At 50.1% G+C, this 26122-nt stretch overlaps 1 protein-coding gene across 5 annotated transcripts; it reads left to right on the forward strand.

Annotated features, from left to right (window-relative positions):
- Nucleotides 1-5389: 5389 nt before the first annotated feature.
- Nucleotides 5390-25666, forward strand: RAB3IL1 (RAB3A interacting protein like 1). 5 transcript variants are annotated; one of them, XM_069857352.1, is made up of 12 exons: nucleotides 5398-5792; nucleotides 14089-14323; nucleotides 14633-14728; nucleotides 16213-16290; nucleotides 16899-17114; nucleotides 19048-19167; nucleotides 20305-20433; nucleotides 20551-20663; nucleotides 22149-22172; nucleotides 23318-23417; nucleotides 24789-24855; nucleotides 25259-25666. In XM_069857352.1, the coding sequence occupies exons 1-12, from the start codon at nucleotides 5632-5634 to the stop codon at nucleotides 25339-25341; spliced, it is 1422 nt and encodes a 473-aa protein (XP_069713453.1). In that variant the 5' UTR covers nucleotides 5398-5631; the 3' UTR covers nucleotides 25342-25666. The 5 variants fall into 5 exon arrangements, with proteins under 5 accessions (XP_069713454.1, XP_069713453.1, XP_069713457.1 ...); XM_069857357.1 differs by lacking the exon at nucleotides 5398-5792 and adding an exon at nucleotides 9794-9813; XM_069857353.1 differs by lacking the exon at nucleotides 22149-22172 and having other exon boundaries at nucleotides 5390-5792.
- Nucleotides 25667-26122: the final 456 nt, after the last annotated feature.

Here is a 26122-nt window from a genome sequence, read left to right on the forward strand (position 1 = left end):
CGCTGAATGTGCTGCAGCTCTTAGGCTGAACATTAGGAAAAAGATTTTTCCCAGAAAGGGTGATTGGGCAGTGTCCGAGGCTGCCCAGGGAGGGGGTTGAGTCCCCTTCCCTGGAGGGGTTTAAGGGCTGGGTGGACGAGGTGCTGAGGGACATGGGTTAGTGATTGATGGGAAGGGTTGGACTCGATGATCTGGTGGGTCTCTTCCAACCTGGTGATTCTATGATTCTATGATTCCTGGCCCTGGAGCACCCCTACCAGGGGTGACTTGCTCTGGGGTAGGTGGGAGGTCAATTCTTCTGCGGGGTGAGATACAGACCTGGCAGGAGAAGCAGGAGCACATTGTGGGCCACTGGGAGAGCCTCGCATTCAAAGTGTGGAACTAGATAAGGGCTCTTATCAGCAGCCAGAGGCTCATGAGCACAGGGTTGCCTCCCTGGCCCCATAGCAGCAAACTCGTCTGAAGGAGCACGTAGCTTTGTGCTTGCTGTCATGAGCAGCACCTGCAAGCTCATGGGGAAAGAGAAGCATCCACCAGGACCAAATCATCACACCGTCCTCTCCCTGAAGCCTTGCCCTGGGTGAGCAGCGAGGCAGGGCTGCCGTTTCAGACCCTGGTATGACTGCCCTCCTGCGAGTGGCATCTGTCTGAGACAGGAGGTGGGATGCCCTGGTCTTTCTGAGGCTCTGTACCAATGTTGTCCCTCAGAGCTGCACCTTATTGTGTTCATTAGCTGCTCTGTTACGGGGCTGGGCTTGCTGTGAGGTCCCTGAACCTTTGCTCCTAGGTTGTGGCTGCTCCCAAAGGGCTCTTTCCTGGCTGGGATCAAAGGGTTGGGACAGGGACCCCGAGTGGTTCAGGATCAGGATAATCATAGAATCACCAGGTCGGAAAAGACCCACGGGGTCATCAAGTCCAACCATTCCCATCAATCACTAACCCATGTCCCTCAGCACCTCGTCCACCCGGCCCTTAAACCCCTCCAGGGAAGGGGACTCAACCCCCTCCCTGGGCAGCCTCGGACACTGCCCAATCACCCTTTCCGTGAAAATTTTTTTCCCAGGACACCAAAGAGCTCTGTGAATGGCAGAAAGAGCTGGTATGGACCTTCTCGGAAGGCAAGGTGCTCTGCCAAAGAGTCCTCCTCCCTTTGGGGAGGTATCCAGGGAGAAGGAATTAGTGGTCAGGCAGGCTGAGACAGTTCTTGAGGGTCTCAGTGTCTGAGCCCTCATTCCCCTACGTGGCAGGTGGACAGATATGGCTTGGACGAGACATTCGCCAGAGCTCTTCAGATGCCAACTAGCAAAACCTCAAGTGTCCCCCTCTTTGTGGAGGGATGTGCTGGCATCTGGGGGACTCTGCTGCCCTCCTCTGAGAGCAGCTCAGCTGGCAGCTGGCGTGGTTCAGAGCTGCTGTTGGGACAGCATGAAATATGTGTGGAATTTAGCATGAAAGTCAATAACTTGGGGGCTACCAGCGTAGCAGCGCTGCTCAGATCTTTATTCATGTCCCCTGTGGCCTCAGTTCTTGCAAGCCTTGAGGAAGATCTGGGTCTGAAAGTTTGCTTTGCACAGAAGCAAGAAGGTGCTGAGATCCACCCTGAGCCTCACAGCCTGTGAATCATTCTCATTTTCTCTATTTTACACACGCAGAGGCTGCATTACAGGGATGGGAGGTGCATCCCTGCTTTGGGAATCCAAAAAGCCGTTCTCTGTGCTTCAGCTGTCTCTGAACACGCACGGCGTCCTCCTAGAGAATAAAAAGTACTTCCTTCAGGGGCGAAAACTTGGTGAAATCCCTTCCCCTTCTCCAGTTTCAGTGCTGAGATACAGCAGAGGTGGCTGGGATGTCTCTCACTCTGCCAGTCTTCCCTGGAATTTGATGAAATGAAAACCAATAATAATGAAAACAAAGTGGGAAATACCTAAGGAGATGCCTCCAGATCCTGGCCCAACAGCTCGGTACATGGACAGATTCGCTGTTCCTCATAGCCCGTATTTTTCTATCCCTCCCTGACACATCTAGATGTGTCTTTGCCCTCTATTGCTTTGAGGTTTCGATGCCAAGCTCTGAATCTCCCCTCAACTCCAATCTCTGCATTTCTCTTTAACTCCAGTCTCTGCCTGACCCTCTGCATTTCCACTTTAAGGAGCCTGGAGGGTGATATCTCTCTCTGATGTTGCATAATTCAGATGTGACAAGAGGGAAGAAACCTTAGGAAGGTCTCTCTTTTCTTGCCTTGGCCACCACGGTGGGGATTGGGTTCCAAAGGATGCACCAAATGTGTTGGTCCTGGACATCACTTCTAGGGATGGTCTGACACCCTTGCAGATGCAGGCAGGATGCAGGACTGAGAACTTTCTGGCTGCATAAACAACGACCAAATCAGCTAACAGAAAAGCAGCTTTTCCTAAAATGCTGAGGAACAGTCCTCCTTTCTCTCCGAGTTTCCCAGCTGCTCTTCTTCCTCTTCCATCTGGTGTCTCTTCACCTGGGTTCAGGCTGAGTCTTTCCTTCAAAGGATGCTGCTGAGCTCTCTGCCAGGGAGGTTCTTCTCCCTCTGGCCTCGGCCCTGGGGAGAGCGCTCCTCGAATCCTGGGGTCAGTGCTGGGCCCCTCCCCACCAGAAGGATGTTGAGGCTCTGGAGCGAGTGCAGAGAAGAGAACGGAGCTGGGGAAGGGGCTGGAGAAGAAGAGGAGCGGCTGAGAGAGCTGGAGGGGTTCAGCCTGGAGAAGAGGAGGCTGAGGGGAGACCTCCTTGCTCTCTGCAACTCCCTGAGAGGAGGTTGTGGAGAGGAGGGAGCTGGGCTCTTCTCCCAAGGGACAGGGGACAGGACGAGAGGGAATGGCCTCAAGCTCCACCAGGGGAGGGTCAGGCTGAACATTAGGAAAAAATATTTCCTGGAAAGGGTGATTGGGCAGTGTCCAAGGCTGCCCAGGGAGGGGGTTGAGTCCCCTTCCCTGGAGGGGTTTAAGGGCCGGGTGGACGAGGTGCTGAGGGACATGGGTTAGTGATTGATGGGAATGGTTGGACTCGATGATCCGGTGGGTCTCTTCCAACCTGGTGATTCTCTGAGGAAGAGCCGTGTTTGGGGGGATCTCTGCTCAGTGCCACACTGTGCCTGCTCTTTGCAGCATCCACCCTGCTGCCTCGTGCTCTTCTGGTTGAACTCAGCATCCAAACACGACGTTTCTTCCATCTGCTCCTTTCACCCTGTTGCCCTGGAACGGGCGTTATATTTTATTGGGTGGTCAAGGCAGATGCTCTCCATGAAATCGGAGATCTCAGACCCAGTGATCCCAGAGGATTCTTGCTGAAGCCCTTCCAGCCAGTTTTCGAGCAAACACGCTGCCCAGCTGGTCAGGACAGAGGGAGGGGAGGGAGTGGGTGGATGAAGCCGGGAGGTTAGGCCATTTGTTTTCATTCCTTTTTTCAAGGCAATAACATCCGGGCTGGATTTGCTGGGTCAGGGGTGTAGTCTTGCTTTCCAAGCTCTAAAATAATCCCTGTTTCTCCTTTCCTTCCCAGCCTGTATCTGCTTTCCCTCACCTTTTTTTAATTTTTCTTTTAAATTGTAGTAGGATCTGAATCCATGAGCAGACAAGGCAACCTGGAGGAGGCTTCAGCCCTCTCCCATGGCTGGGAAGCATCTCCTAGCTGAGAGCTGCTTTGGCTCCGTGGGTTGCTCTTGCACCTTGTTTGAACCAAACTCAGGATTTTGAGTCCTGCTTTTCATCTGTGACCCATTCAGAGGAAGATGTGGGCACTCCGCGAGGGAATATGAAGGATCAGGATGATAGAGTGGATATAAGAAAGAAATTTCTTGTGCTGAGGGTGGGGAAACACTGAAACAGGTTGCCCAGGGAGGTAGTGGAGGTCCCATCCCTGGACACATTCAAGGTCAGGTTGGATGGGGCTTTGAGCAACCTGATTTGGTTAAAGATGTTCCTGCTCCTGCAGGGGGGTTGGTCTGGATGACTCGTAAAGGTCCATTCTAACCTAAACCATTCTTTGATCTGATTCTGTGGTGTGGAGGCAGAGAGCTTGCTGTCTACAGGAGGCAAATAGGACCACCAGAAGCAGATCCCACTAAATGGGACTCTCCGGTTGGACCAGGGAGGTCCCTTCATTGCTCGGTACATGCACATTAATATCTATTCTCACATAGCCTGGGCTGAGAGGAGGTCACCAGGGAATGGTGTGGAGGGTCTCCAGAAGTGACAGGGGTCTGCTTAGGGTGCTGGAGGAGGTGTCTAGGCTGAAGATGCAGAGCTGGGTTAGGTGGCCTCTGCAGGACCCAATGGGTTTACCACAAGCATGTCCTTGTGTCTAAAAATCATAGAATCACTAGGTTGGAAAGGACCCACTGGATCATCGAGTCCAACCATTCTCATCAATCACTAAACCATGTCCCTCAGCGCCTAGAAGAAGGACTTTGTGGGAGCTTTCCTTGGTTAAAGAGCTGTGGGGAACAAGGAACTCGACTGGAACTGGCTCATGAGGATACAGAAAGGTCTAGCAAGGTGCTTCTTTGCCTGGAGGAAGAGGGAGGATGAGAAACGTAAGATGAAGAGTCAAGGAGGAGGTCAGCAGCTCGGCAAGGTGGATCCGCAGGAGGGATGCGAGAGGAGCAGAGGTGAGTGCGTACGAGTTGGGAAGATATGAGGGGGGAAAAGGTTAACTAAGAACGGCTGTGGCAGCAGGGAGGTACCACATCAGGGCCTCCACAACAAGTATGTGCCTTGCTGGGAGACTTGCAGGAGACAAAGTGGATTTTATGACACTTCAATACCCAGCGGTCAGCGATTTCCATGCAATATAAATGGGAAATAATGCAGGGGAGAGAAAGGTTCTTCCATGGTGTGGGATGAGGGTGCTGGGTTAGAGCTTCCAGCTGCACTGAGACTTTAAGGTTGTGTTGGCTTCTCTTTAACCCAGAGGTGGGAGCTGGGTCTGTGTCTCACTAGCTTTTGGGTTTGATGCTTCAGCCTTGTGCGGAGCGCATGGAAAAGGCAGCAACTTTTCCTGCCCCGAGGCAGCTTGCTTGATAACCCTTCACTCAGGAGTGGTGTGCACCGAGTTCTCCTGTTCATCTGGTTATGGATGAATCCCAAGGCCTGTCCAGGCTTCCTCAACAGCTCTGCTTGTCCTTTGGGGCTGGGATTGAAGGGGAGCTTGTGCCACTCTCACCTCATGACCAGTTATTTTTGCACATAACTGGGAGTCCCAACACATCCTCTCTCAACGCTTCCTGCCTGCATTATCAGCTCTCGTTCTTCCTGCCTTTGTTGGATCCTGGAAGTTCTACCTTTCTAATCTGAGGACCCTCCATCCCTGCCCACCAGGCCTTGGGAGTTAATAATTACAAAGACTAACTAGTTCTGGTGCTGCCTTGCAAAGCTGAAGATCTTTCCCCTCCTTCCAGAAGTTCCTAGAAGATAACAAAGGTTACAGACATCCACACAAACCTCTTGGACGCTCTGCTGTGAGAACTTAGAGCATGGGCTTGACCACTATTGTCACCATGGATCCTGGCCATGAAGCAGGGCAGGGCTGGAGATGACACGGACACCAAGGAGAAGCTGGGAAAAAGAGTTGCTTCCCATGTAATATCGACAGCGGCGGTTTGCTATGGATTCAAGGATCACCACGTCCAACTTGCCTGACTTTGACGTTGTGTCCGGCAACGAGGCAGAGGATGGAGCAGCCGAGACCAAGGTGGGAGCTGATCCTGCTTGTGGAGGCTTGGAGGGGATGCTGCTGCCTGGAGGAACGCCCAGGGCATTGACGAGGTAGGAAGGAATGGGAAACGTGGGGAAGGAATGGGAAACGTGGGGAAGGATCGATCTGGAAAACACACTTCAAGGGTTGCCTGCGAAGGCAGGTGTGGTTTATGGTCCAAAAACTCGAGTGCTTTCAGTCCAGAGGGGGTTGTGGGATCTGCTGTGGGATCAGCAGGAGTGGTTTGTCCCATTGGTTCCGAGCAGGCAGACGTGCCCCAAGGACAGGGACACTTGGAGGAGAGGTGGGAACCCCACAGGCTCTCTGCCTGTAGATAATGTCCCAGTGAGAGGATGAACTTGTACCCCCCAATTCCTCCAGATTTCCGGGGTGGAATGTGTGAATTCCAAATGCCCCAGGAACCACCTGGTGCTGATCCTTCTTTCCCCCCGCTCTGTTCTAGCAGAGCAGAGGAGAAATCTTTCAGGATGCCCTGGGGAAAGGGGCTCCTCCAGGCAGAGGTGAAGGAGTATGGGGGAACAGAGAGGATGTAAATCAGTGCAGACGCTACGGGGAGAGGTGCCCTGCTCCCTCAGCCTCCTGGAGACAGCAAGTGCAAGGACGAGCCAGCTAAAAAGCAGAGCCACAGCATCCAAAGTCCAAAGCTCAGTAACAAGATCAACCTCTGTCATTCATGTACGGGTGCAAGAGCCCAGTGCTTTCCCTGAACGCTGGGTTTAAACCTCCTAGTCCAGTCCCACTGTTGCCCAACACTAATGAGCAGAGTGTTTCTCCCCTGGGTGAGGTTTCCTCCCTCCTTTCACATTCCTATATATCATTTCCTCACCCTCCCACGCTTCTTCACAGAGCTCACAGAGCTGTTTTAGATCCGTTAGATCTTAGATTCATGGAATGGTTTGGGTCAGAAGGGACCTTAAAGCCCATCCAGTTCCACTTCCTGGACACCTCCAGCTGGATCAGGGGCTCCAAGCCCCATCCAACCCGGCCTCGAACCCCTCCAGGGATGGGGCAGCCACCACTGCTCTGGGCAACCCGCTATCCCTGCCTTCCAGTCCCCTGTGCCCCCTCTCAATGCTCCCTCCCAGTCCCCTGTGCCACCTCCCATTGTCCCCCACCTTACTCCCAGTGCCTGTGCCCCCCCGCTGCCCCCAGTATCCCCAATTCCCCCCAGTCCCCCCACTGCCTATGCCCCCTCCGCCCCTAGTACCCCAGATTCCTCCCCATTGCCTCCAATTCCCCATTCTCCCAAGTACCCACAATTTTCCCCATTGCCCGTGCCCCCCCATTGCCCCAGTCCCCCCAATCCCCCCCAGTGCCCTCACTGCCTCCAATTCCCCATTCCCCCCAGTCCCCCAATTGCCCCCAGTCACCCCATTGCCTGTGCCCCCCCATTGCTCCCAGTACCCTCAAATCCCCCCCAGTGCCCTCACTGCCTCCAATTCCCTATTCCCCCCAGTCCCCCAATTGCCCCCAGTCACCCCATTGCCTGTGCCCCCCCATTGCCCCTAGTCCCCCCAGTGCCCTCACTGCCTCCAATTCCCCAGTCCCCCCAGTCCCCCAATTGCCCCCAGTCACCCCATTGCCTGTGCCCCCCCATTGCCCCAGTCCCCCCAACTCCCCCCAGTGCCCTCACTGCCTCCAATTCCCCAGTCCCCCAATTGCTCCCAGTCACCCCATTGCTCCCAGTCACCCCATTGCCTGTTCCCCCCATTGCTCCCAGTACCCTCAAATCCCCCCCAGTGCTCTCATTGCCTCCAATTCCCCATTTCCCCCAGTACTCACAATTTCCCCCCAGTACCCCCAATTTCCCCCCATTGCCTCCAATCCCCCACTGCCCCCATTACTCCCAGTTCCACCCCCAGCACCCCCAGTGCCTGTACCCCCAATTCCCTCCCATTGCCTCCAACTCCCCATTCCCCGCAGCACCCCCATTGCCTGTGCCCCCTAGTACCCTCAATTCCCCCTCATTACCCCCACTGCCCGTGCCCCCTATTGCCCCAGCACCCCCAAGTCCCCTCCCATAGCCCCCAGTACCCCCAGTTCCACTTTGTGCCCCCCCCCCCATTATCCCACCCCTGGGCCCCCCCATTGCCACAACGCGCATGCGCGGGCCCCGTCACGTGACCCAACCCTCCGCCGCCGTCACGTGGTCCAGCCCCCCGCCGCCGTCACGTGATCCCCGCCGCCATGACGTGGTCCCCGGTGTCCCGGGGCGCCGCCTCGGGGAGCGGCTCCGGGCATGGCGGTGGTCGCGGGGGCTGCTCCGCGCTGAGCTCCGGTCCCCACTGGTGCTCACTGGTCCTCACTGGTGCCCACCGGTGCCCACCATGCGGCGGGGGTAGGTGCGGGGGCTCGGGGCTGCCGGGGGGGGAGGCGGAGGAACCGGAGCGGGGCGGGGGGGGGGGGGCTCGGTTATTGATGCTCCCGGGGAGAAACTGTCCTGAAGTTTCCATTTAAACTAAAATAGAGCGAAATTTCATCTCCATAATTGTATTTTTTAAGAGTTTGGCTGACTGTCTCTCTGCTATCACGGGTTTTTTAATATTTTTTTTGTTCAAATACTGTTTTTCCAGACGTTTTCGTCATATAAGAATTATTTCCTACTCCAAAAAGTGGAATATTTTTGGTTTAACCTAAAATAGAGTGAAGTTTTATTTTAATAATCCTATTTTTTAAGACTTAGACTGAATATTCCTCTAATATCATGTCTTTTTGTAGCCTGTTTTGGTTCAAATAGTGTTTTTCCGGGCACTGTTACAATAAAAGAAATACTTACTATTCCAAAAAGTGGAATATTTTTGATTTAACCTAAAATAGAGTGAAGTTTCATTTTAATAATCCTATTTTTTAAGATTAGACTGAATAGTCCTCTGATATCACGTCTTTTTCTGGCGTATTTTGGTTCCAGTAGTGTTTTTCCAGGCACTGTTACGATAAAAGAAGTATTTACTATTCCAAAAAGTGGAATATTTTTTATTTAACCTAAAATAGAGTGAAGTTTCATTTTAATAATCCTATTTTTTAAGACTTAGACTGAATGTTCCTCTGATATTGCATCTTTTTCTGGCATGCTTTGGTTCCAATAATGTTTTTCCAGGCACTTAGGATAAAAGAAGTATTTACTATTCCAAAAAGTGGAATATTTTTGATTTAACCTAAAATAGAGTGAAGTTTCATTTTAATAATCCTATTTTTTAAGACTTAGACTGAATGTTCCTCTGATATCACGTCTTTTTCTGGCATGCTTTGGTTCCAATAATGTTTTTCCAGGCACTTAGGATAAAAGAAGTATTTACTATTCCAAAAAGTGGAATATTTTTGATTTGAGCTAACGTAGATTTATCACAGAATCACTAGGTTGGAAAAGACCCACTACTTATGAATGATGAAACTTATCTTTCATCTCAAGAACCCTATTTTTTTTGAAAGTTAGACTGGCAGTCCCTCTGATACCATGGGATTTTATAGCCTGTTTTTGTTCAAATAGTGATTTTCCAGACATTTTCATTATACAAGTGGCAGTTCCTATTACAAAAAGTGGAGTATTTTCTATTTAATATAAAATAGAGTGAAGTTTCATCTCAATAATTGTATTTTTTTAAGGCTTAGACTGAGTTTCCCTGCAATACCATATTTTTTACAGCATCTTTATGTGCAAATAGTGTTTTTCCAGACACTTACGATGCAAGAAGCAGTTCCTATTACAAAAAGTGAAATATTTTTGATTTAAGCTAAAGTAGAGTTACTTTTTATTTCAATAATTGTATTTTTTTAGACTTAGAATGCATGTCCCTCTGATTGAATGGATTTTTTACAGCTGTTTTTTGATCAAATAGTGTTTTTCTGGACACTGTTATGATTCAAGTAGTAGTTCCTATTGCAGAAAGTGGAATATTTTTGATTTAAGCTAAAGTAGAGTGAAGTTTCATCTCAGTAACTGTATTTTTTGAAAGCTAGAATGCCCCCTGACACCGTGTTTTATTTCCAACAGTGTTTTTCCAGGCACTTTTCATACTTTGGAGATGTCTGTGCCCACAAACCGCAGCCTGAGGGGAGAAAGTGATACAAAAAGTAGTCACTCGTACAAAATATTTTGACTTAAGCTAAAGCAGAGTGAAGTTTTCATCCAAGTAACTGTGTTTTTTGAAAGCTAGACAGAATTTCCCTCTGATCACATGTTTTTTTTTATAGCATGTTTTTTCAAGCAGTGTTTTTCCAGACACTGTTACGCCTTGTGCTCAAGATCTGTGCTGAGCAGATGTGTCTTCTTCTCAAATCCCCTCTGTTTGTTTGCAGTCTTTCTGTCTCAAAAGCAAAATCAGACAGAGCTGGCTCCAAAGCTCCAAATTACCAAGAGATTTGACTGTTGTGAAGTTCATAATACCATTAAAATGAGTCCTTGGAAAGTAGTAGAATAAGCATATGATTTCTGGGCAAATTATACATATGCAGGGGAATGGGGAATATATTCTGTCCGCAGCTCTTGTCACAGCATTGATGGAGAAGGCTCCCTGCCTTTTCAAAACTCCAAAACAAGCCTTAGAGAGTTTATTTGCTGGCATTTTGGCAGCAGAAAGCCTCAGGGCTGGGGTGCTCCTGACCACAATTCCATATCCAGAGCTCCCAAAGCTCTGGAGAGCTGGAGATGGACTAAGGAGGTGGCTTGTCCACTGGTGACCCGCAGGCATAAGGTGGGTGATGGCACCAAAAGACACAAAATAGGAATTATGTGGCTATAATAGAGCAGAACACGTGCTTTGTCGAAGCCTTGGAGAGCTGGAGGGTGCTGAGCGAGCTCTGGACCGATGCTGGTCTGTGACGTTGCGATAGGGCAGCTGTTTGGGGTGAGATGGAAAAGTCAGGACCGCTTTGCAAACCCAGTGGCAAGAGTTGAACCTGGAGAGACCACACGGGAAATAACCCTGGTGGAGCAACATGGCAGGAAACATGCGGGGCCCGCTGGAAAAAGTGCAGATCCTGCACATTTTTGTGCTTTTTCTACAGAAACTTTAGAGGGATGTGGATTTTTTTTCTTCTTTTTTTTGTGTAAGTTGGCATTTTTTGTGTCAGCATGGGACCTTTAGGATATGACGCGTTTTTTGAAGGAAGATAACCATCAGTCAGTCCCAGAGAGTGCAGCTGTTCCTGGTGGTCTCTGATGGGGTGGGCTTCAAAGCTCCAGCCTTGAGGAGATAGGTGTTTGGCTGGGAAGCTCTTTTGCTCACTGCTTGGGTTTGAATCTAGCTTTTCCTCTGCACTGTGGGTTTTTTTTTCCTTCTAGAAGTGCTCAGTCTGGCTGAAGCCCTTTGGATGCATTTCCTCTCTTGTGTAGGAGAACCTGGAGAGATATGTTCTAATCTCAAAAGTCCACAACAGAGGACTTCCACTCTGCCACCTGAGAGAAGGTTTAACTGTTAAACAGACCTCTGTTTGGTGTGTTTCTCCTGCTCCGTGGCAAATCCAGTGCAGAGAACCTCCCCAGATCTCTGTGGCAGGGATGAATTGGTCTCATGACATCCCCGCCATCCTGGAATGGGTTTCATTCATAGAATCATGAAGGCTGGAACAGAGCTTTAAGATCAAGTCCACCCTTGATCCCTCCTCTTCCATAGCGTTTAACCCTTTGGAGACCTCCTCATCCCATTAGCGAAGTCTTTGTTTAGGTGAATGATCCGTATTAGCTAATCTTGACCTTTTTTACCATTCTCTTTCTTCTGTGCTGTTCTGCCTTTCTTCTGATTAATGAAACACACCAACAGAGCAGCCCAACTGGATGGAGCAGGCACTGTGCACTCGAAACACTGTGTAGTTTGCACTTGTGTGATCTCTAGCACCTCAAACTGTAGATGCCTACCCAGCATGCGAGTTCCCGTTGGTTGTGGCTCGCTCAGCGAGGCGTATCCCTCCGTGTTTGTGCATATTGCTTTTTATCAAGCGGTCCCAGGGTGCCGTGTACCTCAAGATGAATTATCTTTGCTTGGAGGCACTGTGTGACCTTTCTCCTCTGGCCGAAACTCGTTTATTTTCTTGCCCTTTCCCCGAGACACCTTTTAATGTTGTTTCCCACGCTTCCAAATTCAGCAGCGTCACCAGGATAAGCCTCCCCTTCTGGATCTTCCCAGTGGATGCTCAGTAAAGCTGGATGAAGTCCATGGGACGCCAGTTTGTTCTTGTTCTTCCCTACCTTCTTAGCACTGCTCTGTGACCACCTTACTGGTGCTTTTGCTGCCCCATCTCTGGAGGTGATCAGGACCTGGTTGGAGAAGGCTTTGAGCACCCTGATCCCATGGAAAGTGTCCCTGCCCATGGCAGGGGGGGTGGAATTGAATGATCTTGAAGGTCCTTTCCAAGCCAGACCATTCTATGATTCAATGTTCTTGCTCAAGAGAGAGGTCAGCAAAATCTGTGATGCCAACTGATGTCCCCCATCCCCAATTTGGTAGTCAAAATGTTCTCCAGTTGGCATGACATCAAGGCTGGTCTTGTCCCTTTGGTCTTCCAAGGTTTCGGAGAGTTTTCCATGCTTTTCCCTGTGCCTTCCTAAGGTACTTGAGCTGAATTAGCTGGTGGCTGCAGCTTCTTTTCCTCTTTGGAAGATGAGTGCAAACAACTGTTGCTCATGGTCAGCTTTGTGAGGCGAGACAGGGGTAATTTGAGGAGAAAAGGTGGTGGCATCATGCTAACCGGGGAGAACGAGGCCTATCAGCAGCTGGGCCTCGTGGTTCCTCTGCAGTTGTTTGTCTGTCATGCTGTGGGGATGGATTTGGAGCGATAGGGGGAGAACGTGGCCTGGCTGGAATACAGGACGTAGGGCAAATTCCGGAGAGGAAAATACAGAGACTGGGAAAAGGGAAGATGAGAAAGCGAACCTGATCAAAAGAAGGTGGTAGCTTCTCTGCAGGAGAAGTAAGTAGGCAAGAAGAAGCAGCCAGGAGTGTGCAGGAGGAGGGATTGCTGCTGTGCATGGAAGAGGGGAGCAGCACAGCTCAGCTATGTGACCCAGAGATAAGTGGCAGAGGGTTAATCTGCAGAGCGGTGTGTCTGTCCTGTGTCTGTCCTGCCTCCTGTTGGGCATGATAGAAAGCTTCCATGTGTGCTGGGCTTGATCATGGTCCTGGTGGCTTCAACTGGCTGATGACCACATGGGGACAGCTCAGTGCGTGGAGAAGGGATGAGGCATGCACTCCAGGCAAAACTCTGGTTGCAGTGCCCTGTCATGCGAGCATTCGAGCCTATGTTTTCCTCTCCTAAGACCCCCAGCAGCTGCAGAGCTTATTGAGTCCATCAGCTGAATCCATCAGCCTCTTTCAGGGTTTGTTTGTCTGGTGACAGTTGACAAAGTCCTATTGAGCACCAGGGAAACAGTGTTTTGGGTACCTCTTCTAGTACGTCTCTACTTATTTCTCTCCAAAAGTGGGTGAGAACAGGATTCCTGGACCAGATGCCTTTGTTTTCCTATTCATCTGGAGTTAATATATTGCCTTTGGTCCATTCCAGTTCACAAGGGTCAAACCAGGAGTTACTGGTAGTGTTGCTTTGCCTCTTAAGTTTTGTGCGTCCAGAACGAGCTGCGAGGGAGTACTCACTGTTGGGAAACCAGCCCTTCTTAAAAGGAGTGCAGGCTGGGCCATGGAGATAATCAATGCTGGAGCACCTCCCATACGAGGCCAGGCTGAGAGAGTTGGGGTTGTTCAGCCTGGAGAAGAGAAGGCTCCAGGGAGACCTTAGAGCAGCTTCCAGGACTGAAAGAGGCTCCAGGAAAGCTCTAGATCAGGGAGTGCAGGGATAGGATGAGGGGGTTGGTTTTCAGCTGGAACAGGGGAGATTGGGATGAGATCTTAGGGAGAAATGTTTTCTTGTGAGGGTGGGGAGGCTCTCAGGCCCTGGGTTGCCCAGAGCAGTGGTGGCTGCCCCATCCCTGGAGGTGTTCAAGGCCAGGTTGGATGGTGTCCTTGCCCATGGCAGGGGTTTAGAACTGGGTGATCTTTAAAGTCTCTTCTGACCTGAACCATTCTGTGATTCTTAAAGATCCCAGAACAGAAGCGGAGGTTTCCCTCAGAGTCTTTATTTTAGACTGTCATCTCCTCTTCTGTTGCTGATCTGGAAGGAATCCGTGCCAAAAAGATGAAGGATGTCCATAGGGAGGCGGTGCCTGCATGCAGGGTAAAGGAACTGCTGCTGCTGGATGCAAAGCAGGTTCCTCTAAGCCACCCCTGACGTCTTTGTGCACCATCACCCTCTCTGCCTCACTTCAGCGCCTGGGAGAGGCTGGAGGTGGACGTGTGGTGGAGGTTAGAGGCTGTGAATTCCCCCCTTATAAAGTTTCTCTGTGCTGCTTCCCCAAAGCCAGGCCAATTTTGAGGAAAACAGCCAGGAACAACCAGCTGTAGGACACTGGAAAACACTAATGCCATCCAAAGGCAGCAAGGAGGAGCCAGAGACTGGATGCCAGGATGGTGGAGGTGTGGATGAGACCCAGTCCACCGAGCGGCTCAACGTGTCACGGCTACGCAGCTCTTCAGTGGAGATCCGTGAAAAAGGGTCTGAGTTCCTGAAGGAAGAGCTGCACAGAGCTCAAAAGGTAAAGCCCAGTGTTTGTGAGGAGGCCTGGGAACGGTGGCAAAGATTTGAGCAGTGGGTTTTTTCGTTGAGCTTTCTGCTGAGCAATGGAAAATGAGCAATTCCAGCCTGAAGAGCCTGCTGCAGCTCATGGAGGGTGGCCTTTGGTGACACAGGGCATGCATGGTATGGAGTTAAGTGACAGAGTTTTAAGCTGGGGATCCATCCTGTAGTGGGGAGGAGATGTTGTGATTGATGGTTGGGGTGGGAAGGCATCAGTGATGCTGGAGCCTGCCATGAGCCTGTGCATCCCTCTCCGCTTTCTCAACAGGAGCTGAAGCTGAAGGACAAAGAATGTGAGAGACTGTCAAAAGTCAGAGAACAACTGGAGCAGGAGCTGGAGGAGTTAACAGCTAGCCTATTTGAGGTACCACCCTCTTCCTTTTCCCATCAGTTTCTTAAGCTAAGCTTACATCCAACTCCTTTCAGACAGGCTTTGCTTGAACTTCCAGCCATCTCCTCCCACAGTTTCCTCCTTCTCCCTGTTGCTTTTTCCCATTTGGAGGAGCAGAGCTGGGCAGTGCTGCAGGCAGAGCCTCCAAGCAGGGCTGGTGCCTGCTCCTGGGGAGCATTTCCATGCATTCCTTTCTCTTTCTATCAGCTCTGGGGTGGCATAAAGAGCGCCGCAGTTAGGGGTCTTTACATCTGGTAGGTAAACCAGATGTGGGGATGCCTGCAGCTGGAGGTCAAGATAGCTCCCTGTCCCTCTCCTGTGCCTGCTCCGTCATCTGGACGGCAGCTGCTGTGTAATAGAGATCAGTCCCTGGCTCGTGTCCGCCCTTGTTTGGCACGGGAACAAGCTGGATGTCCTCATATGCTCCGCTCCAGTGAGCGTTCAGAAGGCCTGTTGGTTGGGTTGTTGTTTTTATTGTAATGTGATTCTTGCCAAGCTCTTTCCTGGCAAAATCCCGTTTACCAGCAGCTTTAATGTCTGGATCTGACTGGTCAGCAAGAAAAGCCGGAGCCTATCTCTTTTGAAACGCAGGCTGGTGCTGAGTGTGAGGGCCAGGAGAGCATCCCCTTCTTGGAGATCTGGCTGCTTAGGGGGAGCTTAGAGATAGCATAGCTGCCCTTTCCTTTGGCCTTGGACAGAGCACTTCCATCCCAGCTGGAAATCACACTGCCCCTCTCTTCCTGTGGGAGATGCTTTTAAGTTCAGCTCTACCATGTGGCCCCTACGTGAGCTCCAGCTCCCGCTGTGCTACAGCCGTGCCTGGAGCGCTGAGGCCTGGCTGTTCCCACAAGAGAAGTGGGAGCAAAGTGCAGTAACAAGTCAGGCAAGAGCAGTGACCTCACCAGCGAGGAGCCAAGATGTGGAGCAGCAAGTCTGGATCAGGATCTGTGCTGCAGGCAGCCATCGGGGTCAAAAACCAGTGATCAACCAGCACAGTCTGCAGTGATAGCGCAGGGCTGGTGGGTTTGAGACAAGGTCAGAGTCGCGGAGATATTGGACTGAGCACAAATGTAGTTGCTACCCAATTGCATGGGTGCTGATGTTAAAGCCTCAGCTAAAGTAATTCCCAGGTGCAAGGAGGGGCAGGTCCTTGCTTCTGGCTTCCTTCACAGCAGCCCGTATCAGTGAACAAGGTGACCTTGGACTTAATCAACTAAACACTTCAATTTAGCCAACTAGACTCCTAGAAGGGGGTGTACTCCAGGCCCTGGCACTGAGAGCCACCTCTGGAGGACTCTAGGAGAAGGCTCTTCCACAGTAAAACCCTTAAATACAGCCCTGATCTCTGTCCCCCTGCTTGGTGGCCCAGAGGATGTGGTGCAGCAGAGCTTTGGCTTGTCCTGGTGAGTTTATGAACTGGGAATGGAACAGGCAGACTAAAATTCTCTCTGGTCCAGGAAGCGCACAAGATGGTGAGAGAAGCAAACACTAAACAGGCAGCGTCGGAGAAACAGCTGAGGGAGGCACGGGGCAAGGTGAGAACCACGCTCTCTGTGACTTGATCTCTGTGTTAGGTTGGTGCCATCCATGCCCAGCTGGCTCGTTGGCTGGAGAAGAACAAAGCGCCAGCAGCTCAATCTCCCTGGGATGTTGTGTTTACTCTGTTCCCTTTCCAGCAGACACTGATTGAGGGGGGAAAGGCATCCTTGCAGTCTGCTGCTGATCCAGCTCCCCTCTGAGAAAGAGGAACAGCGGAGGAGCGATACGCTCTTTAATTGCCGCAGTGGTGGGGATGGTTAGAGCAGGGAGCTGGGGGGTTGGAATTTCTTGACAAGGCTGTACCATAGGGCTGTTCAATGGGTTCCTTCTTGAGGAGAGAGACATTTCTTCTTTGTTATTGGGTCAAAAAAGGGCCTGGGGGAAAATGTGATCACACTGAAGAGCAGAGAGATGGGTTCTCAAAGAGCTGCTGTTTAGCCCTGTTTAAAATTCGAGGTGCTGGTGGGCATTTGGGAGGATGGGGAGAAGGCTTCGTGACTGGGCTCATAGCTGGTTCCCTGTGGCTTTAGTGCTTGGTGGGGTGCAGCGAACTTGAGCTCAGGAGGTGCTGAAGGTGCTGGTGACTCTAGCTTTGTCTCCTCAGATCGACATGCTGCAGGCAGAGGTAACAGCTCTGAAGACGCTGGTGATCACATCCACACCTTCCTCTCCGAACCGGGAGCTGCACCCTCAGCTCCAGAGTCCTTCTAAAGCTGGTTTCAGGAAGGGCCACGGACGAAACAAAAGCACCAGCAGTGCAATGGTGTCAGCTGCCAGCCAGAATGTGACTCCAGAGCCAGTCAGCCATGAGTGCAAAGAGGTGGGTGAGGGCCGTTCACTGCATTGGCCTCAGAGCCGCTGTTATTGCTGTGCTCAGGGCTTCTGACTTTGGTTTCCTGGAGAGCTCTGTGGTTGCTGTGTTGGGAGAAGCTGATTGAGCAGTTATGTGGCTTGTTCCCTAAATTTGTGCTGAGGTAGATTCTGGAGGGTTCCTGTTTGTGGAGATTTCCTCTTCTGGGAAGCACGTTGAAGGCTGCGTCAGGACAACTGCTAGAGGAAGCAGCTGAGGGATCCCTGAAGGGCACAGACAGACCAGGAGTTACCAGTGCTGAGACAGAATATGTCAAGAGTTGGTGAAAAGAATCCAGTTGTTTGTTGCTCTGGGCAGTTGAGGCCACTGCCTGTCCTGGCATGGTTTACTGTTGTTTTTTCTCTCTACCTAGTTTGGCTTGGACACCAGGATGCGTCCATCAGATTGTCTCTGTCACTTGTGCTCTTGGGCACGTCACTGTTCTTCCTCTTCTTTGCAAAGCATGTATTTAATTATATTTAATTCAGTGTCTATAGGGGCCTATAAAGCTGGGGAGGAGCTCTTCTTCCTGCTATCAGGAGCTTTCTGTCTGGGAGCTTTCCTCTAGAAATGGAGCTTGGGCAGGATGAATCAAAATGAGTGCAAATGTCAGAGTGGAATATGTCTCCCTAGGGAGTTTTTGGGAAATGCAGCCTCTGTCAGGGAGAATTGTTGCAGGAATGCAAAGGCACCTGGTCACTTGGCTTGTGTGAGAAGGTATGAGGAAGGGCTGCTTGTGAAATCAATACTCTCACAAGCAGGACTGTGTTGGTGACACTGGGAACTTCTGCTTTTGGCTGTGGATTCAATGAATGTGTTTTATCAGCTTCTGCACAGCGCTCTTGCTGCTAGAGTTCGGCTGAAGCACTTCAGGCAACGCTGGCTGTAGCCTTTGTCCTGAGACAGCAGTCACAGCGAGGGATGAAGACCTTTACCTTTGTTCACAGGCAGAGAGGAACAAAAGCTGTGTCAGAAGTAAAGCAAAAGGAAGTAATCAGTTCAGAAACTGTAAAGGTCTGCTACACTGGTTTCCCTTGGTCAAGCAGGGAGCAGTCCAGATATGCTGGAAGATGGAGTCACAGTAAGCTAGAGGTTGCTTTGAGCGCTAAGAAGAATGGTTTTAATTTTCTGAAGGTCCTGAGATCTTTTCCAGTGTCAACCATTCTTCCAGTCACAATGGAGGAGCTCCAAACCGAGAGTCTAGTTCAGTGAACGACCGACTGCCCTGTAGAAGTTGCCCTCTGCCTACAGAAAGCTGTCCCTACCCACCTCAGGGGGGTTGGAACTGGATGATTTTTAAAGTCCCTTCCAACCCAAACCTTTCTATGATACTATGATAACTTTTGCTTACTGGGGAGTTCATTTTCCTGTTCTCGACTCGGTCTCAGCAAAGCTTGTGTTGCTGATCTTTAGACAAATGCTGGCTCTTGTAAACGACCTGCTTGTTAAAGATTTGGACCTGCAATTTCTTTGTGTAGGTGTCCTCCAACCCTTTATCCTGGAGTTTAAAATCCTGGGGCTGTAGCTTCCAAAGTGACGTAATAATTCTATGTATCAAAGATAAGGTGGTTTTTTTGTTAACTTGTTCATTTCTGTCTCTTGAATTCCTTCATGGCCTGTGTGAGAGGTGAGAAAGGGGAATCTGGTGCTCAGAGAATTGATGCTTCATGGAAAAGATGTGCTCTGTCTTAAATTGAACCTAAAAATGACAGAATTTCTCAAACTGAAGTCAATAAGTGTGACGTGTGGCCTCGTGATGTCTTGAGCAGCGCGTTCAGTTCCCTGGAAAGGAGGGCTGGAGCCTTTCTTTGTATCTTCTGTTTTGTCTTGTGTTTTTACCTCTGTCTTGACTGTCTCTCTAAACCTTTTCCTCCACTATCTGTCTCTTCCTCTGCCCTAAAAGTCTGGGTTACCTGCTCTCCTCTCTCTGCTTCTTTGTCTCATCCCCGGGAAGGCTCTTCACATCACCTACGAACCAGGCTGGCAGGCCCTGGGGGCAGAATCTTCCTCATCCTTGCGGCAGGTAACCTTTTTGGACCCATCCACCTCTCATGCTTCCAGCCTTTCAGTCCTAGCTTTCTTTCATGCTAACATCCTTTTTTTTTTGTTTTATTTTTTGTGTTCTTTCTCCATTTGTTTTCCATCTCGTGGCTCTGAAGCTGTGTCCGGGTACCAGGTGAGCAGTCTCTGTAGCGTAGAGCAAGTGTTTCAGCTTTGTTCTTTGTGTTGCTCAGCCGGGTTTCTTTAGTTTTGTTTTTCCTTTCAGCAGCTTTTTTGTTGGCCTTTTAAGGAGATGCTTTGTCAGTCAGGTTGGTGGTTCTGCTAATGATCCATCTGGGGTTTAAATATTAGGTTCCAGAGCCTGAAGTCTTTTCAGCCAAGCAGGGATGGAGGCAGCAACTTCACTGCTGGCTCAAGGGATGGAAGCAAGCTCTGTCCCGGGTCCTTTTGTGCTGAGCAGTGACAATGCTTGCAAGCCCATCTATAGAAGGCAAGGAGCAGATATTAAGGTGGAGAAATGTTCCTACTCTTTGAGCTCCATTTGAGAGACCTTTCTCACTCTCAGCTTGCCTCTGCAAGTCTATGTGGCTGCCCAGTGTTCCCATTACTTCTACAACTCCCCAGATATGGAGTTCTGGGCTCAGAGTTGCTTTTAAAGGGCTGGCATCCCCTGTGAGCTCCTACTTGGGCTCACTGAACAGCTACTGATGGCTGTTTATTAATAGCTTTTCCTAATTAATCCTTTACTATAGCAATCCTTTCCTTACAGGAGGGTTCTCCCCGTTGTGTCCTGGGTGCCATCAACACTGCGCTTTGCTATTCAGCTGCTCTCATTCCTAACATGAGCACTTGATGTATTTAGTGGTTGGTGTGGTGGCTTTCCAGCAGCAGATGTGCTGTGCTGTCCTGGGGGAAGATGAGATAGAGCGGAGCCTGTGGGCTTCTCGCAGAACAAGCCCAGTATGGCTGTGTCAATCTGGCACAGAACTGCCAGTGCGTGGAAGGAGAAAGATCTTTAAGCAGACCCTCCCTTCTGTGATACCTGAGGCTTTCTAGATGCCAAAGGAGATGTTTTGCAGTCAGGTTACCTTCGTAGTAGCAGATACCTTCTGATCCACCTACCTTCCCTCTTCCCACTCCTCTTGAACGCTTGCTGCAGGTCGACTCCATTTTATTTGCTGAGTTCCAAGCCTGGAAGGAATCTCCAACTTTGGATAAATCCTCCTCCTTCCTGGACAGAATTTATCGAGAAGATATAGGACCTTGTCTGGACTTCACTAAGCAGGAGGTGAGCACTGGAAAGGGAAGACAAAAACCATGTGGTCGGTCTAGCAGCAGCAAAGTTGCACCTTCACAGAGGTGACGTTTGCACGTTCGTATCTGGACTCATTTCTCTTTGTTGCAGCTGTCGGAGTTGGTGCGAGTGGCTGTAGAGGAGAACACACTCACCATTGAGCCCGTTGCTTCGCAGACACTGCATGTGGTGAAGATGTCAGCAGAAGAGTGCGGTGGGCCGAAGTAAGGAATAATATTTATGCGCTCTTGTCCTCTTGTTACTGGTCTTGTCGTCCTAACGAACGGAGTTTGGCCTGGCCTTGCTCAGTCAGTTGATTTGAACGGTTCAAAGGGCTCCGTTGAGGGGCTCCTGGCCTGTGACCAGGGGTGGTTGAGATCAACTCTTCACGTGAGAAAAGGAATTAGCTCAGCTCACTTGACTGTTTTGGGGGTAACCTGGTGATATCTTAGTGCCCTTGGCTTGGGAGAGGGTGGATTTTTTTTCCCCCCCCCCCTTAAAGTTGCAACTAGTTTAAGGTTTTTGTGCACAACCTTGGATGAAAGGATTAAGTCAGAGCCGCGTTATCTCATGTTCTTGTACCTTTTGAGCTCACCTGGCACTCTTTGACACATCCCAAGCACAAATACAGGTTGGGCGGAGAATGGATTGGGAGAGAAGCCCTGAGGAAAGGACTTGGGGGGGCTGGTGGATGATAAGCTCAACATGAGCTGGCAGTGTGCACTTAGAGCCCAGAAACCACCCGTGTCCTGGGCAGTGGGACCAGCAGGGAGGGAGGGGATTCTCCCCCCTCTACTCCACCTGGAGCCCTCCCTGCCTTCAGCTCTGGAGTCCTCAGCACAGGAAGGACATGGATTTGTTGGAGCTAGTTCAGAGGATGCCACAGAGATGATCTGAGGGCTGGAGCACCTCCCGTCCAAGGACAGGCTGAGAGAGTTTGTGTTCTTCAGCCTGGAGAAGAAAAGGCTCTGGGGAGATGTTAGAGCAGCTTCCAGGACTGAAAGGGGCTCCAGGAAAGCTGGGGAGGGGCTCTCTTTCAGAAATTGCAGAGATAGAATGAGGGGAAATGGTTTTCTGCTGAAAGAGGGGAGATGGAGATGAGATCTTGGGAAGGAATGTTTTGCTGTGAGGGTGGGGAGGCCCTGGCCCAGGTTGCCCAGAGCAGTGGTGGCTGCCCCATCCCTGGAGGGGTTCAAGGCCAGGTTGGATGGGGCTTGGAGCCCCTGATCCAGTGGGAGGTGTCTCTGCCCATGGAGGTTTAGAACTGGATGGTCTTTAAGGTCCCTTCCAACCAAAACCGTTCTGTGATTCTATCAGAACTGGGGTTATGGCTGTTCCAGAGTGGTGTGAGATTATCCAGTGTGACAGACAAGTTGAGGCTGCCTTGAAGAAGAGGAGCTCTGGCAGGAGTGAAGTGATCTTCCAGACTAAGATAGGGGATTTTATTCAGCTGTTGAATTCAAGTTCATTCAGGGTTCTCTCCCTCTTTGTTGTTCCCCTCCTTACATTCAAGCAGAGCACCTTCTAGGCAAAGGTGTTCCTGTAATGGTAAATACTCCTTTTGTGGAGGTTTCCTACCTCTCTTCTTCATTTTCTGTCATGTCTAGGCAAATTACTCCATGAGTAAGTGTCAGGCCTGTTCCAAGAACAACCCATCCTGTGTTTATCCTTACCCGTTTCCTTTTGATTTATTGTTTTTGTCTTCACAGTGGGTTCCGGTCACAAATTGTAACGTAAGTGTTTATTTTTTAGTAAGCGATCAAAGATCTCTAATCCATTAACAAGTTACTAACACAGTGCAATTTAGCAGCTTGGAGGATAGAGCTGAACTAAATTAACTCCTTAACCCTGTTTAATTTCCACTTAGATGAGATGGTAAGGAATAAAAGGCTGTGAAGGACCCAAAAGGAATTTGTTCTCCTTTGTTTCCCAGATGCAAAACACTGATTTTTACGGCAGCTCTGGATATGCTGTGGACCAGAAAGGAGAAAGCTGGGGTTCTTACTCAAGCAGGGACCTACCAGACGTATTTGTCTGTGCCCAGAGATGTGCTCAGAAGCTCTGTGAAACATCTTCCCCTCATGTGTTGTCATCTTCCATGGCCCACAGAGCGATGTTTTTGCAGCTGGGGAGTGATGTCCCTCTTCCCGTCATGCAGGCACTAACTATCCAGGGAGTGCGGTGATGACTGTGCAGCAGAAAATTCTACTTCACTGCTTTAAGGGATAGTGAAGAAAGGGCAACTGGTGGGTGATGGGAACCATTAGTCTTGCAAATAACAGAAGGAAATGGCAAGAAAATAGAGACTTCTTGCTGATGACACCTTTTGATGGTCTCCCTTGGAGCTGAGCTGTCTTGAAAAGGCCATTTTCTTCACTCAGTCTGAAATCTTCATACAATTGTGAAGCTGAGCTTCTTCCCTGTCTGCATAAGAAGGGATTGGCTTGTTCTTAGGACCTGCAAGCTTTATCCAACGTCTCCTAAAGTCAGTACAAAGCTTCAATTGGGTAACTTCAAATCGGGATCAAATGAATTAACAGGTGCCTGGTGTAAAGTCTCACTACTTGAATGTTTTCTGTGGTTTTATCTTGGGTTTCCTCCCAGGAAACTGGTACAGCCTTGGTTTGCTTGGGCTTGGAATAACTCAGTTCCAGATATTTAGCCTAAGGTCTCCTAAACTTGCCACTTATGGAATCTTTCTAAGAGTAAAAGGCTTGTATCAGCCATGAGTTTTTATTTCTTCATAATGACTGACACAAGTCTGGGTTCTGAGCTCCCTCTTCCATCTCTTGGGGATAGTCTTGAGGTTGTTGAATTGCTGTGTTCTGCTCTGCCACCGGATTGCTGAAGGCAAATTGGTTTTTTTCATTGTCTGCAGGAAATGTGCTCTGAGCGGCCTTCCCAGGACCTGCAAGCACCGCATCATGCTGGGGGATTCTGGGAATTACTACTACATTTCACCATCCTGCAGGGCCAGGGTGAGTCTTCCACCTTCCCGGGGCCCCTAGACTCTCCAAAACTGTTCCAAGCTCTGAGATGGAGGAGCTCGTGAGGGTCAACCCTCAAACTGACAAAGAATGTTTGTTCCTGAAGTTGGGATGGCTCTTGGTCGGTGGTTAGGGTGCAGATCTCCAGCCTGGCCTCATGCTCCAGTGCTCAGGTTCCTTCAGGCATCCTGTCTTCAGTGTGTTCGCTTTCCATGGTTTGTTGCAGAACAAGGCTTTGATTGTTCTGCTTTATTATTATCTTTTAATTCTCCTCTGTGAAACACAGTAATTTTCTGCTCTTTAAATGCTGGCTTTTGTTACTGTTCCGGTAGAGATCAATGACTCAAATGGTTATGAGAACAAGCTGTGCTTTCTTTGAAAGGAAAGGGAGAAGGTGAATGGTTTGTTCCTGTTGCTGTTGGGGCTCTGATTCAATGGAGCATTTTAGAAGTTTATGCTTTCCTGAGTTGTGTCTCAGAAGAGCTGATCCTGAGACATGTGACCCTTTCACCTCCATCCAATTGTGGAGTCCTCAGCACAGGAAGGACATGGAGCTGTTGGAGTGAGGCCAGAGGAGGCCGTGGAGATGATCCGAGGGCTGGAGCACCTCCCATCCAAGGACAGGCAGACAGAGTTGGGATTGTTGAGTCTGGAGAATTGAAGGCTCCAGGGAGACTTCAAAGCAGCTTCCAGGACTGAAAGGGGCTCCAGGAAAGCTGGGAGGGGCTCTGGATCAGGGAGAGCAGGAACAGGATGGGGGAGAATGGTTTAAAGCTGAAAGAGGGGGACGTAGAGATGAAATCTTGGGAAAAAATGCTTTTCTGTGAGGGTGAGGAGGCCTTGGCACAGGTTGCCCAGGGAAGTTGTGGCTGCCCCATCCCTGGAGGTGTTGAAGGCCAGGCTGGATGGGGCTTTTGGAGCCCCGGATCCAGTGGGAAGTGTCTCTGCCCATGGAGGTTTGGAACTGGATGGTCTTTAAGGTCCCTTGCAACTCTGAGACAAAAACTTGGCTTTTGGCATGGACTTTAATGACAAAAATTATTTGTCACTTGCACTAAAGTACTTGAATGTATCATGAATGCCCCTGCCCCCCTGCACACACGCTTTAACTCAAAAGACTTCTGTTCCATTAGAGAACAGTGCTCTTTGAAGGAAGATCCCAGACTTTGCTCCCACGTTAAGTAATGATCACTTACGTCTCAGATCTGCAGTAGACAGGAGTCCCTGCACAGTGTGTCTCATGGATAGGGCAGCTTCTTCCTGTCTGGTTGTATATGGTGCTGCTTCTCATGTGCTGAACCTATGAGGTCTTGACAGGCAAAGAATTTCTGGAGCTGACTCCTTTTTCTCTCTCTCCCTCAGATCACCGCGGTGTGCAACTTCTTCACATACATCCGCTATATCCAACAGGGCTTGGTGAGGCAGGACGGTAAGAGGGGCTGGAAGCTGGCTGCGGTGGGGTGCTGGCTGTGGGACAGCGGGAGGAATTAAGAGGTCCTAGTCAGCGTAACAGGAATGGGGCCAGCTTTTGGGGTACCCTGAACTCCCTATTTCCTTGAGAAACAGTTAAATGGCAAAGGAGAGGCATGAGCAGGAGGAATAGATGCATCCATTCCTTGCTCATCAGCTTCCTGGGAGCTTTCCCCTGAGGTGGAGCTGGTAAGGGGTGAACTGATGGGGCTCTTCTGCATTTCTGCTTCTCTCACGTTGGGGATGATCGTGGCTGGGCTGCACTGAGAGCCCAACACAACCTGTGGTTGTGTCCAGCTGTGCCCTGCTTACTGATTTCTGATGTTTTTTCCTTCTCTTCCCGCCCTCATTTTGCTTTGCAGTGGAGCTGATGTACTGGGAGGTCATGCGGCTCCGGAAGGAGATGTCTCTAGCCAAACTTGGGTTTTATCGCAGTGAGATATAAGTAGAGGCCTGACCGTGGAAGGAAACTGCTCCTGTATGAACAGCTTGTCAGAGTCTGCCAAGCAGATGAACGCAGTGCCTGTCCTGCAATGGGCCGTACTCCCTTTCCACCCTCGCTCTGCCTGAAGCTCATGAAGAAGCAAGAAGCACAAGTTCCACCTTCAGCTGTCCCACTTCTCCAACCGTGACTGGAATGCAGCTGCCGAGCTACTCTCTCTGAGCTGGGCTGGCCCTGGCTGCTCCGAGGTGGCCGTCTACAAACTGTCCTCGATGGAATCTCCTATATGCAGTGTATACTCATTTTTTTTAAACTCGTTTTTATTATATGCAGTCTGTTTTGGTGTAGTTTTAAGCCAGCCCCGTGCAAGGCAGGAGACCTGGACCTTCTCAAGTCTTTCTGGATAGATGCTGGCTGTCTGTCCGTCTGTTCCACCCACTTTTTGGGGTGGAAAATGCTGTGCCCAGCTGTAACCAAGGCCCCGCTGACCGCTTGCTCCCCGAACAGCCTTGTAAATGCCAGCAATGCACAATAATCTTATGGAGAGCCATGAACAGCCCGTTCCCAAGAGAAACTTTCTGCTAACTGAGTCACAAAGAGAGATTTGTTGCTGTTTTTAGCTTGCGATTTGGCACTGGGAAATCCAGGCTGGGGGAACAGCTGGAGCAGAGGCCAGAGCCGTGCACTTGGGGCCTTTGGTAGAGAAAAAAGCAAGCAGGAAAGCTGCCTAACTTGCAGCTTGGCTGCAAGGTGGCGCAGGATGATTTCTCCTGGTCTAGAGAAG

This window comes from Phaenicophaeus curvirostris, chromosome 5 (genome assembly GCF_032191515.1).
Source record: "Phaenicophaeus curvirostris isolate KB17595 chromosome 5, BPBGC_Pcur_1.0, whole genome shotgun sequence".
Classification (NCBI taxonomy): Eukaryota; Metazoa; Chordata; class Aves; order Cuculiformes; family Cuculidae; genus Phaenicophaeus; species Phaenicophaeus curvirostris.

Bases quoted from the DNA above. Each gene is read 5' to 3' on its own strand.
- RAB3IL1 (XM_069857352.1), top strand. From the start codon at position 5,632: ATGGATTCAAGGATCACCACGTCCAACTTGCCTGACTTTGACGTTGTG. The intron at 17,115-19,047 runs GTGGGTGAGGGC...CTGCCCTAAAAG, and splicing joins TCAGCCATGAGTGCAAAGAG to TCTGGGTTACCTGCTCTCCT. The intron at 19,168-20,304 runs GTAACCTTTTTG...CGCTTGCTGCAG, and splicing joins CTTCCTCATCCTTGCGGCAG to GTCGACTCCATTTTATTTGC.